The sequence below is a fragment of the Athene noctua genome, chromosome 2, assembly GCF_965140245.1.
Source record: "Athene noctua chromosome 2, bAthNoc1.hap1.1, whole genome shotgun sequence".
Lineage (NCBI taxonomy): Eukaryota > Metazoa > Chordata > Aves > Strigiformes > Strigidae > Athene > Athene noctua.
The window spans coordinates 152,398,523-152,417,865 of record NC_134038.1 but is presented as its reverse complement, the minus strand read 5'-3'; the positions used below and the strand labels follow the sequence as shown (position 1 = coordinate 152,417,865).

The 19,343-nt window shown below is 36.3% G+C and overlaps 1 protein-coding gene across 6 annotated transcripts in view; it reads right to left on the bottom strand.

Moving 5' to 3' along the window:
- The window catches only part of ULK4 (unc-51 like kinase 4), a 249,154-nt gene that overhangs the window by 112,447 nt on the left and 117,364 nt on the right, over positions 1–19,343 (bottom strand). For all 6 annotated transcript variants that reach the window (XM_074898136.1, XM_074898138.1, XM_074898133.1 and 3 more), the window contains exon 30: positions 15,383–15,431. In XM_074898136.1, the coding sequence (XP_074754237.1) occupies positions 15,383–15,431 (49 nt within the window). The remainder of the gene's footprint in view (positions 1–15,382; positions 15,432–19,343) is intronic.

Genomic DNA, 19,343 nt, shown 5'->3' with positions numbered 1-19,343 from the left:
AATGTTTCTATCAGTACTTCAACAGCAAAAGAAAGACCAAGGAAAGCCCCCATCCCCTGCTACATGCAGGAGGAAACATGGCAACAAGTGATGAGGAAAAGGCTGATGTGCTTAATGCCTTCTTTGCTTCAGACTTTAATAACAAGACTAGCTGTACTGAGAGAATTGAGCCTCCTCAGCCAGAAGACAGAGACTGGGAGAACGACCCCCCCACAATCCAGGAGGAGACAGTCAGTGACCTGCTGCATCACACAGACACACACATCTATGGGACCAGATAGGATACACCTGAGGGTGCTGGAGGAGCTGGCTGGGTGCTCGCCAAGCTGCTTTCCATCATTTACCAGCAGTCCTGGCGGACTGGGGAGGTCCCGACAGACTGAAAATTGGCCAAGGTGACACCCCTATATAAGAAGGGTTGGAAGGATGATCCGGGAAATTACAGGCCTGTCAGCTTGACTTTGGTGCCCAGGAAGCTGATGGAGCAGCTCATCCTGAGTACCATCCACAACACACGCAGGACAATCAGATGCTCAGGCCCAGTCAGCATGGGTTTATGGAAGGCAGGTCCTGCCTGACAAACCTGAGCAACTTCTACGACAGGTCAACCTGCTTATTGGATGAGGGAAAGGCTGTGGATGTTGTTTACCTTGACTTTAGTAAGGCCTTTGACACCGTTTCCCACAGCATTCTCCTGGTGAAACTGGCTGAACATGAGCTAGCAGTGTGCCCAGGTGGCCAAGAAGGCCAATGGCATCCTGGCTTGTGTCAGCAATAGCGTGGCCAGCAGGGACAGGGAAGGGATCTGACCCCTGTACTCAGCACTGGTGAGGCCGCACCTCGATGACTGGGTTCAGTTTTGGCCCCTCCCTACAAAAAGGACATTGAATGACTCGAGCGTGTCCAGAGAAGGGCAACGGAGCTGGTGCAGGGTCTGGAGCACAGGTCTGATGGGGAGCGGCTGAGGGAACTGGGGGTGTTTAGTCTGGAGAAGAGGAGGCTGAGGGGAGACCTCATCGCCCTCTACAGCTACCTGAAGGGAGGGTGCAGAGAGCTGGGGATGAGTCTCTTGAACCAAGTAACAACACCCTGGAGGTGTGTAAGAGTCAGGCCAACTTAGTGCTGAGGGACATGGTGTAGTTGAGAACAGTCAGTGTGAGGTTAATGGTTGGGCTGGATGATCTTCAAGGTCTTTTCCAACCCAGACAATTCTGTGATTGTGAGCTGTTTTTTTCACATTATGCAAAGCCACGCTGTGCAGCGCCTTGCCACAGTGTTGGGAACTCCAGTAGTTTATATGGGCCTGCAAAGAAGTTCTGGACAAGGCCATGGAAAAGATGTCCATAGCAAATACTAAACACATAGTAACTACAGCCAGCTCAGAAGAGTCTTGAGTTGAAAGTGCTTGGATGTAGGGAAAGTAGTTGTTGGACAAGTCAGATAGGATTACTCTTTCTGATAATTTTTTTCTAGACACCCACTTGTGGCTTCTGTCAGATACAAAAACCAGCAGGCTAGCCAAGACCCTTGACCTGGTCCAGACTTTTATGTTCTTTCTAGTTGCCTGTAGAAAAAGTAACATGATCACCACCATACTTCAAAAAAAGATCTAAAGGAAGTAAGGTATGACAAAAATCAGATTCCATATGGAGTCTAAGTAGTTCACAACAGCCAAAGAAAGCATGAAAAACCCTCAAAGAAGTCTATTCAAACAGAAGAGTTTCCAACTTTTTTCAGGCAAACAAGAACCCTTAGATGAAACAAACAATTATTAGAACAAACAAACAAACATGAATTAACATGGAAAGTAGATCAGGTAGGACCTGATTTTTAGACATAACTGCAATGACTTTAGTACATGGCAAGAATGACATATATTTTACACACAGAAATACTTAATCTCTAACTGTAATTTAGATAAATATTTGACTTTTTATAAATGACATTTTTAAGTAGAAAATATTATTTTACTTATTTGTGAATGACATACTATTTGAAACATACTAGCCTCAGAATCATTTTAGCATAATAAATTAATATTATAAAACCACCATTAACCCCACAGTTTTATCACAGATATTAAATATTCAGTTAAAAATGTAAAAGGACTTGTAAGTCTTATAGCCTGTCAATAATTCTCCTTGAACTGAAAATGAGAAAAAAATCATACATAATTTTTACCACTCAAGATTACATATTCTGTTTTGTAGTCACAGTTTCCAGCAAATTTCTCTACTGTGAAAAACACATACACACACACTCCGAAAAGAACCATTACACCAAATTACAGAACCAAATTACTTTTGGTATTCTAAACCAGCATTTTGAGTAAGTGGAAAAACACCTTTTTGCATATATTATCTGTTTAAGGATACATATTTCATAACATATATACAAGACAAAGTAAATCCTAATTAGAAATACTGAGAATAAAACTTAGGAAGTTGTGATAAAAATTCAGGATATGCCTACCAAATAACTCACACTGAAATGAAGCAGGATGCAACTTAGAAATGGATTTTTGTTATTATTATTATTATTACTTTCCTTAATCAAAAAGAAATTTCCATAACATTTCTTAAGTCAGGTTCAATTAGAGATAGAAACAGATACCTACACACTCACAAAAGTAAACCCTGTTGGAGTAAAGGACTGAAACAGAGCTTGATATTATATACTATAAATTTTGTAATTAATAAAACTAAAAATAATAGTTTAAATAAGAACTTTGTGCCCAAATTTGTTTCTGAATTATCAAAATTGCTGTTTAACTCATGTACTCATTATTACCAATGTATTTGCATCAAACCAAATAAGCAGCACAAACTGGAAATTAACCTCATATCTCAAAACTAATACTGCATACTTTTAACTTGCTAATTTCTCAAAGAAATAACTCTTTCTTCAGAAAACAAGTCAATTTATTTAAGTCATAAAAAATAATCTGGTTTCTCATAAAAAGGTAGGAGTCATAAGAAATTGCAACAGCTCATTACTAAATACTTACAATACAGAAAGGTTCCCATGCGTGCATTTTTAGTATATAAAGCAGAACATGACTCAGTTCAAACAAAAAGACTACCTACCCTAACAACCTAAAACACTCAGCAACAAAAGCAGCCCTACAAGTGCAAGTCACATGTACAGAGCAGTGTCCCCAGCCTCTAGGAATTCACAGCCCAAGAACTTTGAGCCAGAAGATCATCTTCTCAACATAATACCTCTCAATGGATTTTTCTTCCATTAATTTGTCCAGACTCTTTTTTAATTCAAGTAAACCAAGGACCCTATGGTATAGACATCACAGCTGAACTTAGTGCTACAGGAAGCAGTATCACCTTTTGTCAATTTTTAAGATCCCACCTGCAAGTTTTCTTTGGTTCTTATAATACAGTTCTTATATTAGAAACTACAGAGAATAGCAACACTATCCTATTCACCTTGTATGAGCCACTCATGACTGTATGCTATGTATATGCGTATATACTTCCCCCTCAGTCATCACCTTCCAGATTAAAGCGTATGGAAGAGTAATCTCTTCCACAGCAGTCATTCCATACCTTTGATCATCTGTGTCTCTTTTTGCAATTCTACTATAGCCTTTTTGAGATGGGAAACCCGAAATGCACACATGGATTAATGTGGCACAATGCTTACCATTGTAATACTTCCTCTTACAATCTATAACATTCAGTTTGCTTTTCTGACCAAGACTAAGGATTAAGCAGATGTTTTTATTAGACTGTGTTTTTATCTAAACATGATATTTCATTCCTGAGTGATAACGGTAACACATCACTCTGTATTTAGAGTTGGGACTGTTGACAGCAGACACGTTGCACAATACTTCAGAACACATAGTTGCTTTAAAAAGGAGTGCAAATTAAACTGAAAGTGAGTAGTATTAGGTGTCAAAAAAACTTGAGAGGATCTTAATTACATGAATACTCTCAAGATCCTAAAGGTTATGTACAAAACTTCTATCAAAAAAGGCTCAAATCAAGTCTGATGAAAGAATATGTGAATGCTAAACAGCATTATGACTACCAAAAAAAACCCAAACCCAATTCAAAACTGTTGAAGAAGGGAAAAAACCCTTGATCCAAAAACCCTGCACTGTGAACTTTATAAGGTCTTAAAACACTTTGTGTTTGCAGAAAAACTGAAAGGGGAGTGAACATGAGGACCAATCGTGTGCCTACCCAAGTCTTATGGCGATCTGCGGTGATGGTCAGTCCTGCTCTCTCACTCCTGCTGCTGGTGGCATCCATCATTAAGGAACATAAGCTCAATACCCCTCTGCCTTAAATTTCTAAGACTGATGGATTATCTGCTGACTGAAATGAAATTCCTGGTACAATGTTCATTGACCACAGGAAAAAAGTAATAAACTCCTCTCATTCAGAGTAAACTGGGGAAATACTAACAGAATTATTCCTGACAGAATAGGCTAGAGAGAACAACACACTATAAAATTAAGTACTGGAGACTATTATTTAAAGCTACATACCAAAATAAAATTACAATAAATATGATTTCCCTCTCAGGGCAAAAATTCATGTATTTTCTACCTTTAAGTCTTTTGAACTGTGCATGGATGCAAGCCATCTTTAGTGTGAGAAAACAACAGTTTTTTATAAGATGTCTGAATTGCAGAAAAAAAATCAATGAAAATACTTGACACCACAGTGTAAACTACAATAGAGTAGCCATTAATCAGTCCTTAATTTTGCCTTTTTTTCTTACATGTAATTTTTCTCCTAAACACTATAAAAATATTCTCAGAACATATTTCAAATATTCTACAAATTTTAACTGTTCCAGAGGTCACAGAGTTAAAAAGAAAGGTCTTAGTTAACATCTAAGTACACTTAACCTTCCAAGAAAAACTAACTTTTAATAGTTGTTGAGAATAAGCACCATCACTGCCTTTGTGATTGGAGGGAATTAAAACAAGCACCAACTACCAGGGTCCAGCAAGGTTGAAAGGACAACAGGCAATCCTCTGGATATGTAAGAGCCTAGTAGATTTTGAGCAACAGTCAAGGGCCGGCACACAGTAATAAGCAGATGCTCTACCCTTTGCAGGTGCAGAGACTTTTTGGACAACTGTTGTGCTGGATTCCAAGTCAATCCCTGAAGGGATCACGAGAATTCTGTATTCCATACCATAACTCTGGACAAATATTACAGTTACTTGTTAATTGTTTTGAAGAGAGTTTAAACTGCGTCATCACCATGCCTCCCTGTAACACTGAGCTGTTTGTTCCAATCAACAGGAGAAGCAAAAAGATCAGAGGCCCCAGATGGGCTTTAAGTCATTTTGAAGCAACACTGTGAAATGCTCGAGTCAGAGCAATAAAGTAACAACGAGAGAGATCTGTCCACAAAAAGCACAACAGTGATAGTTACATTGCAACGAGTTTTTCTTTGAAATGCATTGTAAAAATATTTTCTTTTAAAAGACAACTTTTAAGACATTATGCCATAATACACAAGACAACCATCTACATTGGGCTAGTTTTGAAATATTTTAGAAAAAAAAAAAACCAACTGCCCACAAAACAGAATGCTTGTCTGCTTATTGAAGACAGTAAAATAAAACATGAAAACAGTCACATCATAAAACTTAGAAATGTGTTCTAGTATCAGCAGTAAGCATGGTCATTATTTCTGCAAAGCACAGACCTACACACTTCACTACGTGTTTATGATTTTCTTTTCCAGTATGTTACAGATAGCTTAAAAACCTTATTGAAATCTTTTAGACTCATATTTATTATCTGTAAATTTTTGACTTCTGCGACAGGATTAAAAAAAAACCTACCAAGAAACACATAAGAATATTGTTTATACATGAGTTTTCTTATGTCCCTCAGCACTGAATGTAACATTAAAAACCAATTATGTAGCATACACATTAAAATATTAGTGTCTAGCAATAGAAAGCAATTACTTTTAAGATGCAAATAGCTGAATTTCCTTCCTATAAAAGAACATAATGCTGTCACAAATGCTGTGGACTCAATTTCTCTCTCAGAAGTGGAGCTTCAGGTGATTTTGTAAATAATTTCATTCCCTCCCCTAACAGGAGCATTAGTTCAAAATAATTTTCCAGATAAGAAAAAAAAAGATAGAAGGCTATGATTTAGTAGTATTTTTTCCTTTTAAAGGGCATTTTATTAAGCAGAATATCAATTTATAATATTAAAAAGATTTAAAGGATGGCTCTGCTTCCCCTCACACATATTTTTTTTTCCACCAGCAATCCTACTGGTGATAGATCTACAGAGACATACAATCATAAAACGGGCTGCTCATATTTGTTTAGAATTTGTACAGTGCTTCTCAAAGAAATCTGAATACCTTGTAAATCCTAAGGAATTTATAATCCCTACAATCCTGTGATGGATATTAATAGTTTGGACATTACCTCATCAGAAGGAAAATTCACTGAAGAATTATGCTTGAAGAAGATCCAGCTGGGACCTTAAGCAGGCCTAGTTTCCAAATGAGGAGCACCAGTTTCTGATAGTTTTGTAAGAGTAAAGGTGTTCAACAGACACCCAAAGGATAGAAGCACACTAAGCACATCTGAAAAAGAAGGCTTATACAATTTGCCCAGGATCAAGAAGAAATACAAATTCTCTGCAGGAAGAGGAAGCAGCTCTCGCAATTCTCTCAGTACTCTGCCAAAAAGACCATTCTTCATCCCACGAATCATGTGCTTCAGGTAAATGAAAAAAACCTGAAAACCTGTTCTCAAATTCTGTCATTTGTAACAAATACACATTTAACTACTACCCCATGACCTCTTAATATCAGAAAGTTAAATGAAAACTAGTCAAAACTATTTGACTTGAGTAGCTCTACAAGAACAGCTGAAAATCAGCTACTAATACCATTTAGAAAAACATAAAACCCCCAACAACAATAATTTTCTCAAGGTTATGGAGGGAAAGTAAATCATTCCAGCTCTGTTTAAAGCTAGCAGCTGTTACAAGGAACTTTTTAGAAAGTTTTCAAAGTTGTACATGCAAACATTTTAATTATACAGTATTCCCTTCCTTAACCCAAGCTCATGATATTCACAGAAATAACACAAAAGAAATGGCACACTTCACCTCAGAGGTATATGGCATCTGTTCAGATGACCAGCATGGCGTCGCCACATGGTCCCTAAGTCCCCAGAATAAGTTCCCATCACTTCCAACACTCCAGTTACTTCCATGAGACCAACTACATCGGTCTTTTTGCAAGTATGGGAGGACATCCAGACAATAATTGTGAAGACACCTGCTTTGGACTTCCTAGGATACCCAAGGCAGGATGGCTGCAGCAGTTAACTGCCCAAGTATTTATTAAACTTCATAGAATGCTTTGCACTTTCTAAGCCTTCTGTTGATGCATCTACATTACTAACATTAGCTAAGCTAGTAGCTCAAAGTTAGGTGGAGACATTTTTGTGAGTTGCTGGCACACACCAACTCCAGCACAGACAAGCCTTAAGCTTTGCAGTTACAGCAAATGTTGAAACTCTAGCATAAGTTACCACAATACTGAAAAAGTTGAATCTTTCTCCTATCGTTTGTAGCAAAATACCTATGCAAAGGAAACTTTTGTTGACTTTTTCATTGGGGTACAAGAGGCTGGAGAGCAGCCCCACAGAAAGAGATCTAGGGGCCTGGGTCAATGGCAAGCTGACTATGAGTCAGTGTGCCCTGTCAGCCAAAAGGGCAACTGTGTCCTAGGATGCATCAAGAACACCACAGCTAGCCAGTCGAGGGAGGTGATTGTCCCACTCTACACTGCACTGGAGCAGCCCCACAAGTACTGTGTGCAGTTCTGAGCACCTCATTATAAGGACATCAAACTATTAGAGGGTGTCCAGAGGAGGGTGATCAAGATGGTGAAAGGACTTGAGGACAAGACTTATGAGGAGCAGAGGTCAGCTCGGTTTATTCAGCTTGGAAAAGAGAAGGCTGGAGGGTGACTGCATTGCAGTCTACAACTTCTTCAAGTGGAGCAGTGGAGGGGGAGAAGATCTCTGGTGATCAGCAATAAGACATGAGGAAATGAAATGAAGCTGCATCAGGGGAAATTCCAATTGGACATTAGGAAAAGTTTCTTCAATAAGAGGGTGGATGGTCACTGGAACACGATCCCCAGAGAAGTGATCATGGCACCAAGCCTGACAAGACTTCAAGGAGCACCTGGATGATGCTCATAGTCATAGATTTAGTTTTAGGCAGTCCTGCAAGAAGCAGGGAGTTGGACTTAATGATTCTTATGAATCCTTTCCAACTTGAGATATTCTATGATTCTGTGACTGCTTTACCCATATGCAAAACTACTGCACATCATCTAACAGTATCTGTGAAAACAATTCACATACCATGGATTCTCATTATTAACTACAATCAGAAATCGCTTTTATACCATGCGTTTTGGCTTCTAATAGTTTCGTTGCATCAGTTAAGAAGATCATAGTTACACATCAATAGAACAAAACTGTTAAGAGTTCATTCTGTATACAGTGTTAATACTTGCAGAGAACAATTGACTGTAACAGATTAACAACCTGATTCAAAGCTAATCAAACATTTACAAATTTATAGACAAATATTTCCCCAGAAACTCCTGACTGAAAGATTACTGACAAAAAAATAAAGTAAAATCTGTTCATGAAAAAACCCCACTTACTTTTAGTACGATTTTGCTTCCTGCTAAAAAAAATTCTCCATGGAGTTACACTTGCACATTTATTTCCAGGAGTATGCATTCTGCTATGCAGGCTTATCCCTTTTCAGTGTACACTATTTTCAAGTGAGCAATTTAAAAGAGAGAAGTAGTTTCAGGCATCTCACCCTTAAACTAACGTGTTTAAGCAAGTTAAAGTAATGAAAAAAACATTTCTATCAGAGTAGCCATATTTTATTCCTTGAAAATTGGGAACTAACATACTGTACCCTACTGCCTTTTACAATATCTTCTTCTCTCTTTAGAAGCATTCATTTGATTTAGCATTAAAAAGATAATAAATGTAATACCTTACTGAATGTTGACACAAGACTTCAACATATTTGTAAGAAATTTGACAGTTTGGAAAAGATTTAGACCATACTCATTGTTAACGTGTTCTTCTATGCATAGTAATTTTTACATTTGCATTACATTTATCTTCTTTAAATGGTATCTCATAATTTTTTATCATTCCAAACATAAATTTTAAGATAGTCTAACAATTTTTCACTCGTTTCTCCTCAACCCATCTTTGGATATTAAATCTCTTCCAAAACAAGCAATTATTTTGCTTTATAATCCATCCATTAAAACAGGATTTTGGCATTTTCACTTTCAAAAATCCTCACAGATTACATTCCTAATTTGTCACAGCAGTTTTATATACACTGCTGCAGCATACAATTTGGCTATTAAACTAGTAGATTTTAGGAAATATGCATAATTCACAAATAAAAAAAATAGAGATATTAATTATGGATAAATTTAAGGTTCCTAACTATAACTAATGCCCATCCTGTAGAAGCCACAAAAGTCACTCTTAGAATCTAATTTCAGATACCTTATAAATGCAGATTTCCCCTAACAGCAGTAATGAGTAGATGAAATACACCAAAATGAGACACGGCATTTAACATTTTTATAACAGCATTGAATACACAGACAGGAACAGGAATACAACACACAAATGCTATTAAAATAAAAAATATTTCTTGTTCTTTAAAACATATGTTGCCTAACTATTCCCAGGTATCTTTGTGTTGATTTTTTTAACACGGGGCTGAGGCTAAATTAAGAATTGAGTATGCCCACAGACTGGAGTGAAATGTTGATAGCTATTAGTTACTACCAGTATCAATCTTCCCATCCAAAAATAGAGCTTAAGGAGGGACTTTAGCTCAAAGCTCATTTACAGCATAGAGGATCAACTGCCTATTCACACAAAGTGCTAGAACTTATATTATTTGCCATATTCACTGTCATAATTTTCTTTAGTAGATTAGTTCAGCAGCATAAACTTGTACTCTCTACAGAATATAAGAATAAGAGTCTTCAAGTATCCACACTGGACTATCTACAAGTACTTGCAAGGTAGAAACATGCCCTCCATTCCTCTAGACAATCAACAAGGTGTGCACCATGCTGGACTAAAAGGTACTTAGTTTAGCAGACAAATAAACTAATGCTTCACCTGTTGTAGTAATCTCTGATACATGTTCCTCTATACCTATCATCCATGTGGCTGCTAAACAGAAAAATACTTCTACATCCTCCCTCAAATTATATTTGACTGCAGTCTCTCAGTAGAAAACAGAAATCAGGTAAAATAGGAATGATGAGGCTCCTGCTTTTCCTCTCCAATGTTTTTTTCCTTTTTTATAGTATTTTCACTGGAAAGGCTTGTCAGAAAAAAAGTGTTATTTTTAAACAGTTCTAAGTGGGGGGCTTTGTTGCTTTAACTGGATCACAAGGAGTGGAATCTCTGACTGTAACCATTTCCTGTAGCTTGATTTTTTCCTCCAATTAAAATTCAAAATGAAATATAAAAACGAACCACAGCTTCCACTTGGCTGCTACATGACTTCTTTCTCACAAGTTTAGGGTTTTTTTTTATTGAACAGCTTCGGTTAAAATTATTTCTAATTTTAAAAAACCCAAACCAATCTAGTTATACATGGTTATGTATACCCTACTTAGACAAAATTTCCACAGAATTATTAGCTGTCTTGAAAAGAAGGTGCTACCCAAATAAAACTGGAGTGGTTTGTTTCTTCTTTTAAACTATGAATATGTTTAACTAATTTTGATATAACTGTTAGAATTTTTCTTATAATCATGCCTCACTCATACTCTCTTAATGCTCAATGGAATAATGAACTTGATTTTCAACTGCAATTACAACAAAATGAGCAAATCACACCTTCCAAGGCAATCAGTGTCTGCCAGCATGACACAACTAGGAAAAATAAAACAAAAAATGTATGAATATGACTACAAAAAGAAACATATTTTGTATCTTCATAGTAACAGCTTTCCACTGTATTTAAAGGAAAATAAAATTTTTCATTTTAAAATTAATTTTAATTCTTGCAAAAACTGTAAATAAAAGATGAGGACTTGCTCGTGTTAAGGAGAGATCAACAGTATACATAAAATCATATATTTGTACCTTTAAATCATTAGACACTATCTACCATTGCTTGATGGTATTTAATAATAAGATATAATTTATAAATACAGTAACTTTCAAACTTACTTTATTTTTTTTAAAGTATATGCCTTTAAATCCATGTTGCCACATTTTTCATGTGATCATTGACCATTAAAATATAAAATGTTGCAAAAAAGCATTTGACAGCAAAAACTGAAGTCTGTGAGATGCTGGTGTGATTAAAAGTTACACTAGAGATTTTAATAGAATAAGCACACAATTGACTACTGAGCTTTAAAAATAAATAGCACTGAGCTCCTAATCACAAGCATCATAAGGTTTAGTTTTAAAATTTATTGTCAAAAAAAATAGTTCACCAACTACACAGAATTTCTTTTCTATGCAATAGCTTTGATTCAGATAACCCTAAAGGAAGGCCAGGTAATATGATGTGTGGAGGGTCCCCGTTCTATCCCCTATAAAAAGTAACACATCACAGAAAATAACATATATGCAAACTTCATTGTTAGCTACTCCGCAAAATCTTGGTAACAATATAAAATACAAATAACTGTAATTTATAAATATGGAAATAAACCATTTCCAAATCCTTTATCAACTTCATTCCAGCATTATAATATTCAAAAGTACTATTTTGTATATAATATACTGATATTGCAGATAGATCATAGGTTTGACATAGTAAAATATATTAGAAACATAATACTAAGGTTGTAGCAGAAAAAGTCAGGAAGTAAAACATGAAACATACCTCACAGTAACTTTTCATGCTACAATCCCTTCTACTTCATCAACAGCACCATTTCACATGTATCAAGGGAACTTTTGGTATCTTTTATGTCATCGTGGAATTTGCCTCATTATTTGTAATCTCATTACCAAGGGGAGTGTGAACCTTCTGAATTTTTCATGTTATGATGTCAGCTTTCCTTCTGGTTTTCGGTCACACACTGTCCTGAACACACTCACGTATTGTCAATACGTCTCCCTTTTTTCAGATACCCATCACTACACCTTCACCGATCTCATTAGACATTATAACAAGATAAACATCTGCTCATATTGCAGTCATACCTTCATATTGCTTTGCAGATCTACTCCTAATCTATGTAACTGCTAACACTAGGATCACAGTACTGATGAAATTAATTCGCATTCAGGTGTAAAATGAAACTCCTCTCTGAAGTTTCACAATGAAGAACTGCATCCAGGTCTTTCATATATTCACAAAGTACACTATTAATGTGCATTTCCTAAATGTAACTAAGTGTTGAGTGATAAATGACTGCTGTGGGTTTCCAGGCGAATGGCAACTGAATTTAAAGCCTCTTATTAAGTAAGATCAGTAACTAAAACTTAGCTCAGGTGAATAAAACTAATAGCTATTCTCTTAGAACAACTTTTGAGGTAGACAGCCTTTTTCACTGATCCAGTTCTTTTTGTTTGGCAACTATAACACTTACAAAATTGCAGTCATAAATTACATGAAAGGATATATTTGGAATGATTCAGCAGAGTTCAGAGATCTAACTGGCCCAGACACATGATAGAGGTTGAGAAACCACCAAATCTCAATGTTATTGCTTAGACCACAACATAGAGTAGTATGCAGTATATGAGGTAGTGCAACTCTACATCAGTGAGCAGTGAGAAAGAGTCACATTAAAACCTGTTTCTTGTGAATTGCCCAGTACCTGCAAGCCATCATGTCCTCACTACTGTGACACCTAGATTAAAGCCAGCACATGCAATCCCACTTTGTAGCACAGCCTAGACTGCTCCTGGAGATTAGACTGCTCCTGGAGATACTTTCTAATTCTGAGCCCACGCTATTTCCTTCAGAGCCTAAAAGAGTCAATGTCAGTGGCATTATTGGAAATAACATGAACTACATTCAACAATGCATAGAAAACACATTGGACACTTGGTCTTAGCATAGAAAATTCTGAAGTGCTAGTGATATTTCTTAAATTTGAGAGTAATAGCTCTACATTAACTTATTGACAGTATAAAATAGTGTATTAACTCTGAAGCTTAATTTAAATTCAGTAGTTTAGGGTCTGGGTACAACAACACAGAACTCAACGTTACTGACCTGTACTGTTTCTGAAACCAATGAAAGTATAAACATAGCCAAAGACTAGTTTATGGAGAGTAGTGGGTAGTAAATGATATGCAGCTCCCTTCACTCATACAACCATGAACATTATTTTGGAAATCTATAGTGAAGGAGTTTGCTAATCTGTTCTGTTCACAAGGAAGAACAGCCTACCGCTTAATCCTTCCAGTCTGATTAGTCCTGGCTCCTGAGCGTTCCTAATTACCTAACATTCTTTTGCTGAATTCACTTTTCTGTAGGGAAAACAGAGTAATAGTAAGGAGGGTGGCAACCTGTTTAGGGTCTCACATCTCCCACCCCTTGAGCCAAACAAGACCACAGCTGACAGCCAGTGTACTGTTAAAGCCTGAACGCTATATAAGGCAATTGAAGCCATTACAGGTGCCCTCTCTGAACAAAACATATTGAAAGGGGACATTTTTTTTTTTCTCTTTAAAAGCTGTAAGCTTTTTCCCCTCACAACCCTAATCATGAGCTCAAAGATACCTATACAGGTTTAAGAGAGCTGTGAAACCTTCACAGACCACTAATCACAGACAATTTTGAGCTTAGCTGCTTTTTACTCTCTAAAAAACCCCTATTTCTAGAACTCATTAGGTCAAACTGTGCATGGGGAGGTCAGGAAGAAACATTTACGATTGACTCCAACTTATCCTACTTACATGGCATGACATACATACACTTTAAATTCCATGACTATAGATACATTATAAAAAATTTTTCAATATCTGGGAATATTCCTAGAGATCCTAACCATGTTCAAATAAATACTCATAGCTATATACTAATATGTACATGTGTGTGTGTATATATATAGGCACTTAAACTTCAAGATTCCAACACCAGGAGATATTTCCAACATTAATTCAATATTTGAAGCTATTAACGTGAAACATCTGAATTCCATATTTTACTGTGTTCCTCTTTTGTTACTACATAAAAGCAGTATTCATCTCAGGTCAAAGCTATGAACTACTGTACAATGTTTTTATTTTTAATACTTATTATAAGAGATTTGTGCATATATGTACACAAAATATCATAAAGCCTGTGTTCTGTATGCTAGTGGAAAAATCTATCATCACTAAAGAGGTTACTTTAATAAAAAAGGGCTTATCTGGGTATGTGGTATTACAGAGATTTAAAATGATAGGCAGTGAAATAAATCACTGCAAAGGAAGAATGAAGACTAAAATAATTAAACATAAGAAAGGAATATCAAAGTTGATTCAGATCACATTTATGAACATCATCTACCCTGAGTAAGATTGAATTTGAAGAATGATATAAAACCAAATATGCAACCTGCCTGCACTGCATAAATTATGCATATTTATTTATAACACATATTTAGTATTCATCAGGAGCATGCCTACATGACAGGACACTTACCTGATACAACTTCATAAACAAAAAGATTGAAAAAATAAACAAGAGACTGTGGAATTTAGCAATGAGAAAGCTAGTGGACAGCACAGTACCCAGCTTCCAAACTAGCCTACAGATGTTTCTTCTTCATTAACATATTTGTTTTGCAACATTTCAGAGACACAAAAACATCAACAGTTTTCATGAACTCCATAAGTGACAAATCCTACTTAGGGATGGAAATTCAGCATGCGACCAACTATATCTTTGATACTTTACATAGAAAGAAATTCTAAAAGCAAATAGTTCAAATTGGCATTATCATGTCAACAGTATCAAACCCGGGTTTTGCACTGTTAAATAAAATGTAAGTTCCTCAGCATTTCTTGCTTAGGTTGGGAAAATATATAGTTCTAATTAAGGAGCAAGTTCATTAATTCGATTTTTCAGGTTTTCATTTGGTTCAAAAAAGAAAAAAGTATTTATAAGAGAAACTTTTTATACATGTAGATTAGTTGGTGAGAACCACATAAATGGCTTCTTACACTAGATTTTTTGGTATTGATAGACTGTTCAACTCCATTTTATCAACATCTTATTATTTTATCAACACGTCTGATGAAACTTACTAGTTTGACATGATGTGGGAGATATGATACCTATCTATTTCAATATATATATAAGAAAAAAATTATTCTTACCAAGATGACTTGGAAAAGAACTGGAAAAAGATGGATTTCTTCCACAAGGCTGTAAAAACATATTTTAAGATTTATTTAAAAAGAGAGGAAGTGAATTCTTATTTAACACATTAAACTCACAAAAGGAGCGAGTAGTAGAATAGCTGTTGCCAAAATCCATGACCCAGAACCTCAGTCTTTAACTAGCTCTTTAAAAAAATGAGCTCCACTTCAGCTATTAAATAGAAACAGCAATGTTATACTGCTTTGGAAATTACTTCTAGGCCTGCTTCACTGATGCGATTCAAATGAGTGGAACAGTAATTAAATTAATATTTTTAAATGGCAGAGATTAATAAAAATCCATAAATACTATACATAAAATGAAACAGTGTGCACCATTAATAATTTGAATTAACAGACTCAGCACACATAGTGAAACTATAAATATGCTGTGTTTTTTAAAGCACGAACTAACTTATTGGGTTTAACATATTAATATAGGATATATTTGTCAGCCACTTCTCTTGACAATACTGAAAAGTGGTTACCCAAAAGAATTTAGCTATATTCTCCTGAATTTCAAAATCAGATAAAACCAGCATATACGTACTTATAAGAAATAATTTTATTCTGGAAAAACAGTAATACTTTACATGAATGCAGTCCTTTCTATTCTGAGAACCCAAACCACTTCATATTTATTAGTAAAACATGTCTCTCACAAACACTACAATGACATACGAATTATATATTTTCATACTTTTTCCCTGTATTATACTGTCTAATTTGAAAAATGATTGTCCCTTTTCATTACACACTGTACCAGATGCCTATTCACCACAGAGAACACCAAACTGTGTTTCAAATGTTTTCTCATGTCTTTCAAAAATCATGTCAGTAAAAACACAGTTAAATTATATAGTTCTCTATGAATAAACAGGAGTTATATTTGACTAAAAGAAGCATTTAGTTGCATGTTTAAAGCTTTACTGTGTAATACCCTATACTGACTTCTACAACAATAACCAGATTAATTCTGTTTGGTGAACTATTTGTCAAAAAGAACCCGTATGTTCATAAAATCACATGATTCCATTTAAGAGTCTTCATTCATGTCCAGTAAGAAAAGACAAGAAGGTATTGTTTTTATGGATAGCATAAGCTAAAGCACTAGACTGTGAACTGAAGTGATAAAAAAAATTGCATGTTCCCTTCTTTGAACTTAATGAAGAAACTGAAAGGGGGCTAGAACAAACATTCAAGGGTCATAAAATCATAACATGCTTAATTTAAGATTAGTGTCACCTATCAGAGCCCTGGTTGTCCATATTTGCTGAAATCAAGTTATGTAAAGGAAATATAAAAAAGGAATGAAAGGCATGCTAACAGAACAACCATATATATTAAGAACTGAGAAATACTTAGAAATCAGATATATACATTAAGTATAAATAATGGGGTTATATTTCATATTGTTTTCCTATTTCTCTGATACTTGCCTTCACCTAAATGTAATAATGATGACCATATAGAATCTGCATGAAGTTGGGGTGGTAGGAGGGGCCTAATAAGAAGATCTATTGCATTATACAGTACTGGCACATGGACTTACAGACGAGTAAAACACAGCCACTAAATTGCTTAAAACATAACAAAACAATATAATTTTATGCACCTATATAAACATGTTTAATGTTGAACTAGGCTGTGACTTAGTTACCAAACGTGTCTGTTTTTTCTTGCATGCAAAAATGTGTAAAAGCACAAGTTACACTTTAGTTGTAGTTACACTTCTACACAGAGAGAAAGAAGAGTTTATATAAGGAAAGAAATTCATTATTTCTGTTAAAAAGTTTTAATTTAAGGACAATTTCTGTTCTTATTAAGTTGATGGAAAAAATATCCATATAAAATGGAACCCCCAACAAGTTCCCTACACAGTTCAGGAGAACCTGAAAGCAGTTCTCCTCTGTGCCATCTAACAGCCCTTAAATAGACAGTTAGGGCACCTTGGACACAGCCAGGTCATAAGAGAGTGCCAGGATTGCAGACAGGAAGAGTTATTATATTGAGGTTCATTTTCCAGGGCCAAACCTACCAGTTAAATTAAAAGCTTAGACCATGCCTGTAAAACAGAATTTTGCTGATGTGGGTATAACAATACTGAATGTAAAAAAGGTCATTTAAACACCACAGACTCCCCAAAAGAGCAACTCTACTGTAACAGCAATCATGCTGACAAAATGCAGTTTTGCCAGCACAAACCTTCTTATGCTTAGGGCATATTGGAATTACTTATCCCAGCAAAAGCTGCTTACTTTGATATGTAAACAGCATTTAAACTGAGAACATGTTGGCAGTAAAATACAATCAAGTACCAAGAATAGCTAAGAAACTCTAGTTTAGGCAAAACCTAGAAAAACGCTTTTGTGGCAAAGAGTAAATTTGAAAAAAAACTGGTTTAAAAAACTGTAAGCAGTACTGATTGTTACAGCGCTACAAAGTCACCGATACATTCTGCTGAGATAAGCTATGACAAAACTAGAGCCGATATGGGTATTCTTAAAGATCACCTGCAAATTTTTATGACTGAAACAAGAAAAATCTGAAGCCTTTAAAGAAAATTATACACATAACTTAGCTAAAGCATAGAGTTACATCAAGCAATGTATTAAAACAAAGCTTAAATCTGATTTATCCCAAATTTGCATATATGTACACAAGAGACAGTGACAATATCACATTCTTCACTTCTGTCTTACATAGTTTTACAAAGCAAGTGTCAAAGCAGGTGAAAGAGGAATATAGCTATAGAATTGATTTCATAGAATGGTCATATTCTAAATCAAAAGTAGTTTGGTTCTTTTTAGACTTTTATAAAATTCATAATAAATTAGATCCAATGCCATTTGGAAAACATACAGAATCACCATCATACACATAAGCAAATCATAATACTAAACATCAATGACTTGCCTTTTCTTCACAGGGAAGAACTGCAACTCGGGGAGAAAAGGAGTTTACAGCCTTTGGAAGAAGGGGTTAGCCACTCACAATGATTACAGAGATGCTGTGAGGCTATGCAGGGCAGAAATCAGGAGGTCTAAAGCCCAGCTAGAAATTAATCTGGCTTCAGCTGTCAACAAGAAATGATTCTATAAATACATCAACAGCAAAAGACAGACCAGGGAGAGCCTCCATCCCCTGCTAGACACAAGAGGAAACATGGCAATGAGTGATGAGGAAAAGGCTGAGGTGCTTAATGCTTTCTTTGCTTCAGTCTTTAATAATAACAAGACTAGTTGTACTGAGGGAATCCAGCCTCCTCAGCCAGAAGACAGAGACTGGGAGAACGACCCCCCCACAATTCAGGAGGAGACAGTCAGTGACCTGCTGCATCACATAGACACACACATCTATGGGACCAGATGGGATACACCCGAGGGTGCTGGAGGAGCTGGCTGGGTGCTCGCCAGGCCACTTTCTATCATTTACCAACAGCCCTGGTTGACCGGGGAGATCCCGACAGATTGGAAATTGGCCAATGTGACACCCATATATAAGAAGGGTCGGAAGGATGATCTGGGAAAATACAGGCCTGTCAGCTTGACTTCAGTGCCCAGGAAGCTGATGGAGCAGCTCATCCTGAGTACCATCACACAACACATGCGGGACAGCCAGATGATCAGGCCCAGTCAGCATGGGTTTATGAAAGGCAGGTCCTGCCTGACAAACCTGATCTTCTATGACAGGGCGACCTGCTTCTTGGATGAGGGAAAGGCTGTGGATGTTGTTTACCTTGACTTTATTAAGGCCTTTGACACCGTTTCCCACAACATTCTCCTGGTGAAACTGGCTGCTCGAGGCCTGGATGGGCACACGCTTTGCTGGGTAAAAAACTGTCTGGATGGCCGGGCCCAAAGAGTTGTGGTGAACGGAGTTAAATCCAGTTGGTGGCCGGTCACGAGTGGTGTCCCCC